General features: G+C 47.2%; 2 protein-coding genes across 2 annotated transcripts in view; both read left to right on the top strand.

Moving 5' to 3' along the window:
- Positions 1 to 750, top strand: part of PCYB_146020 (hypothetical protein) — a gene marked incomplete at both ends in the record, with an annotated part of 3,716 nt that extends 2,966 nt beyond the window's left edge. The window contains one exon of the mRNA XM_004225072.1: positions 165 to 750. Within this exon, the coding sequence (XP_004225120.1) occupies positions 165 to 750 (586 nt within the window). The remainder of the gene's footprint in view (positions 1 to 164) is intronic.
- A 978-nt stretch (positions 751 to 1,728) lies between these two features.
- PCYB_146010 (hypothetical protein) lies at positions 1,729 to 3,582 on the top strand (the record flags this gene model as incomplete). Its single annotated transcript, XM_004225071.1, has 3 exons — positions 1,729 to 3,025; positions 3,183 to 3,351; positions 3,525 to 3,582. The coding sequence occupies 3 exons, from the start codon at positions 1,729 to 1,731 to the stop codon at positions 3,580 to 3,582; spliced, it is 1,524 nt and encodes a 507-aa protein (XP_004225119.1).
- Between the last annotated feature and the right edge of the window lie 1,425 nt (positions 3,583 to 5,007).

The following is a 5,007-nucleotide window of genomic DNA, read 5'->3' as shown; positions in this document are numbered from 1 at the left end:
GACAAGCAGGACACAGATAAGCAGGACACAGATAAGCAGAACACCGATACGGAGAACACACATTGGGAACGAATAAAACAGGAGTTAGTCCAGATTGAAAAGTTACGTGGAGAGCACGGGAAGGAGGCTGTATCATCAGGGTCTTCCGCCGTGGCCACGTTTAGTACCAACCCTAGTGGAAATTTGGATGAGACATACATCAGGCAGGTCCTGAGCATCCCTAAGGAGGACTTCCAAAATGAAGATATCATAATAAAGCAAACAGTAGACAAAGGGACAGAAGAAATGATAAACCAACTGCTGGAACATCTCAATGTAGAATACCAGATGAGGTACTATTACCTCTTTCTAAATTATTACCTGACCATGCAAACTTTGTTCATGTCCCCCTTAATTGACTTAACCTCGGAGGAGTTAAAAAAAATTGTAAATAAAATTGTGCACATTAAAAGAATGACCTATCCACCTGTTACTATATACGACGTACTTTCCTTTCAATACAGCAGTATTGCATTTTTTAAATCTTCTCACGACAACTTGGCTTCTCCAGTAAAGAAGGTAAAACTTGTGGGGGAGACCATCGAACGTGGAGGAATACCCACTACGTTTTCGAAGAAAGTAATCATGAAAGATGTGATCAGTGCGAACATCTCTCTCAAGGAGAAGTACAACAAGGTGAAGCGTCACAACGAGGGGAACTTCGGGGGGAGGTACAAGGCTCGCAATTATTACGACTCCTCCAGGAGGTAGTCCCGTTGCCCCTAGTGATGTGTAGGGGTGTGTGTTTGAGTGTGTGTGTGGGGGTGTAGCTATATCAGTGCGAAATTGGCTGTGCTGCTTAAGTTTTCTTTTGTTATCTTGCGTTGTGCCTTTGCAGTCTTGCCTCGTCCCTCGCGAGCACATTCCAGTTTGCTCAAAATTTGGGGAACACTCCCCGTTTTAAAGGCACATGATAGTGCCACGTTAAAGGCATCTTCGTTTTGTCTGCATGTACATACAGCAAATTGACGGGGGCGTTCCCCACCCAAATAACTTTCTTCCTGTGATGGCTAACTTCACCGCGTCACCCAGCTTGGGCAAAAACCCAAGCAAAAAGGAATCAAAAAGGAAGCAAAAAGGAAGCAAAAAGTTAAGCAATTAATTAAGCAATTAATTAAGCAAATAATTAAGCAAATAATTAAGCAAAAAATTAAGCAAAAAATTAAGCAAAAAATTAAGCAAAAAATTAAGCGAATAAATGAACAATATGCGCACCGCTTGAAGTGGACACGCGCCTCTCCTGACTGGGAAAAATTAAAATCGGAAAATACTCCCAATTGGGGGGATAGAGAAGATAGCAAAATACTTTTCCCTTTTTTTTGGGTAGAGCCATTTGGTAATTCCCCCACGCGTCTTTTCCCCCTTTACAGGGTGTCCACCATTTCGCTGTCGCTGTCGCTGTCACGGCCTCCCTCTAGCTTTTTTTTTTCACGTTTTCTACGTGCCCCGTTCAGGTTATTATCTCCCTTTTTAGGCGCAAAAAAATAACGTCCGCGTTTTTTTTTCTACAATTACAGGGGAGAGAGAACGTCCAGCTCGCGAGTCATAATTCGGTAGACCCAAACGCGCGTGTCTCCATTTCGTTTAAAAAAAAAAAAATGTGGTAACCCCTGATTTGGGGCTAACACATGCGCAGCACCTCACATTTGTTTTCAACTCCTCAACTGGATGATAACACGTTTGGTAAAGATGGGACGAATTGTCCCCCTGCTGTTCGCCCTGGCGGCACTCCTTTTGTACACACACAATGAAACAGTTTGTTCTGGGTATCATTTGGACGAAGCGGTGAGGAAGACGCCTCACAAGTTTCGTCACAGCGGAGGAGGGGTCGACGGGGTGGACGACGCCAGCATGACCAACAGGGTGAACGCCGCCAGCACTACCTACAAGGTGAACTCCGCCAGCACGAACAACTGGGTGAACTCCGCCAGCACGAACAACTGGGTGAACTCCGCCAGCACGAACAACTGGGTGAACTCCGGCAGCACGGCCAGCAAGGGGAACTCCCTCATAGAAGCGAAAACAAAAAACAAGCAGGACTACTTCAGCTTAAAGCTAAATGAACAGAATTTCAGGTGGAGTGTGCCCCTCTTGATGGGGTCGAAGAAGAAGTCCCTTCAGTTTGGCGTCGTCACGTCCACCCCCATAACCGCCCTTTACTGTTCCTATAATGCTAATCAGAGTGACGAAATGAAGGATTTAAAATATGAAGTAGACGAATCAGAAGGTGTAAAATATGTTGGTTGCAAAAGTAGACACTGTACTGCTGTAGGAAATGGCAAATCATGTGCACCGATTGAAAATTTGCTTCAGATGGTTCATGACTTAGGGTTGAGAAAAAAAACTTGTACCAAAAGATTTTGTAACTACGTAAATGATATAAATTTTTTAAATGTTAACACCAAGTTGGACAAGAAGAACATGTCCGTGTGTTCGTTTAGCTCAAATATTAATTGGGAACACATAGAGGGCTTTTATTTTAGAGATTCGTTTTACCTGTACGATAAGGTTAAATTCGACTACAACCACTTCGGATGTATAACAAAGAGTGACGACTTGACCTTCAATAATACCATTTCTGGTTTTATCGGATTAGCATATAACCGTACAGATGCTACTGACCACTCGAAAGAGTCCCCTTCCATTTTGCATACCTTGGTACAGAAGTCTCTGTCTAAGAAGAACATCTTCGGATTATGCTTTATTGAAGGAGGGGGTTTTGCATCCTTCGGTGGAGCTAACTATGAAGCATTAAAGAAGAAGGTCCCAGCTGTATCGAAATTGCAGATGGGTCTTCAACACCTGGAAGCAGATGCCCCGATAGAACTTCTGGCAGACCAGCAAGCCACTTCTCACGAAATTGTGTGGCTCGCATATTCGGGCACTTCCAAGAACACGTACAACCTTCTCTTGAAAGAGGTCAACATGGTGTCGGGCACGAAGCCCCTGGCGAGTGAAAACGGCGGGGTGGCTGTCGTCGATTCATGTAAGCGCCCTGCGAGCATGCAACTTAGCAGTGAACTACGCAGTGTAGAGCGCGTTTTTCTGCCAGGTTGACCCTTCACACATGGACATCTGCTCCCCCTTTTGCTGCCATGTTGACCCTCCACACATGGACTTCTGCTCCGCACCTATCCCCCCAGACAGTTACTTCCTGTCCTTCCCAGCCGATATCGCCGCCAAGCTGAAGACCGCCGTGCACACCTCCTGCGTTGGCGAGGGCAACACCTGCTCCGATATCATTAACAAGGGTGTATTCACACTGAAAAACCAAGGCGTTGCAAACTTCCCCACGATAGAGCTCGTATTCCAGTACGTCCAGCGGTGCGGCGAAGCGGTGGGGAGGCAATTTAGACAGCTTCCCCACCGAGTGACTTCCCCACAGAGTGACCTCCCCACAGAGTGACTTCCCCACCGAGTGACTTCCCCACAGAGTGACTTCCCCACAGAGTGACCCCCCTCCCCCCTTTTGTTCCCCCCTTCAGCGACGGGAAGGTGCTGATTCAGCCCAAGGACTACCTAATCCACGAAGGGTTACCTTAACTTCCATCTCAGTGCGAAAACTGCGCTGTCTCTCCCACAGGGAACGTACCTATAATGTGATGGATCATACATGCCCACCTCCATACACTTGTAATTCTCTCCTTTTTCCCCGAAGCGACGGAGTGTATCGAGTTTTGATAAATTCGGAGGGAACCCTCAAGTTAGGGATCCCTTTTTTCCTAAACAAGTATCTCATCTTCGACAATGAAAATGGGAAGCTGGGTGAGGCCTCCAAAAAGGGGACTCCAAAAAGGGGACTCCAAAAAGGGGACTCCAAAGGGGGGACTCCAAAGGGGGGACTCCAAAGGGGGGACTCCAAAGGGGGGACTCCAAAGGGGGGACTCCAAAGGGGGGACTCCAAAAGGGGGTTCCCTTGCACCTCTGCACATTCTGCACGCACATCCGTAGAAACGCTCTACAGACACGTGGAGCGAACAAGCGAACAAGCGAACAAGCGAATATGCGAAGTGGCAAGCTGGCAAACAGGCGAACTTCCAAACTGGCGAACTGCCAAACTGGCGAACTTCCAAACTGGCGAACTGCCAAACTGGCGAACTTCCAAACTGGCGAACTGCCAAACTGGCGAACTGCCAAACTGGCGAACATGCGAACCCGTCTTGTCTCCCCCTCCACCCCCCCACAGGAGTAGGCCCATCTGATTGCGCCTTCACATTGGAGGGGACTTCTCCCGGAGTCGATTTGAGCATCGCGGAAGAGGGCCCCAAGGAGGAACCCGAGGATGAGGTTTGAAGAAAAGAGACGCACGCACATAGAAGCGAACGTGTGATTTGTATACACGTGAGTGTCAAACATACGTAAAAAAAAAAAAATGAACACGTGACTCAGTACCTCCTGTGATATCGCTTGTTTATTTCCCCCTCCCCCCCCTTGAAGTACTCATCGGAGGAAAGCTTCTTTCAGGCAAATAAGTTAATCATCCTTGCGCTCACTTCTTTAAGCGTTGTGGGGGGCATTGTCGGGGGCGTTTATTTCTTCAGTTAATTTGGGGAGTGCGCATATGTGGGTTTTTTGGGGGAAGTAGGTAAATAGATGGGTGTGTGGATAGACCCACGAGTTTGAAGTTAAGGAGGACCCATATTGACACAGTGCGCTTCTTCCCCACTTTGCGAAAGAAATGTGTGCAGAGCTGCTTCCCCTGAGAGATGCTCCTCCTCCTGCTCAGTGAATCCCCCAATCGGTTTCACTTTGCCACCCCCCACAAGGGGAAGCCCCCCAAAAAAAGGGTCCCCCATTTTTGCGCCCCTTTTTGCCTACTCCCGTTTTGATATGGATTCCAGCACACCGCTCGATTCTCCAGCTAGGGGAGGAGAAAAAATACAAAAAAAAAATGGGGGAAAAATGTAACAAAGGAACGGGGAAGTAACGCACGAAGGAAAAATGGGAAAATATATAATTGAAAGAAAA

Source organism: Plasmodium cynomolgi, chromosome 14, assembly GCF_000321355.1.
Source record: "Plasmodium cynomolgi strain B DNA, chromosome 14, whole genome shotgun sequence".
In the NCBI taxonomy this organism is placed as follows: domain Eukaryota; phylum Apicomplexa; class Aconoidasida; order Haemosporida; family Plasmodiidae; genus Plasmodium; species Plasmodium cynomolgi.
Note: the sequence above shows the minus strand (reverse complement) of the source record. Positions and strands in the feature narration are given on the sequence as shown.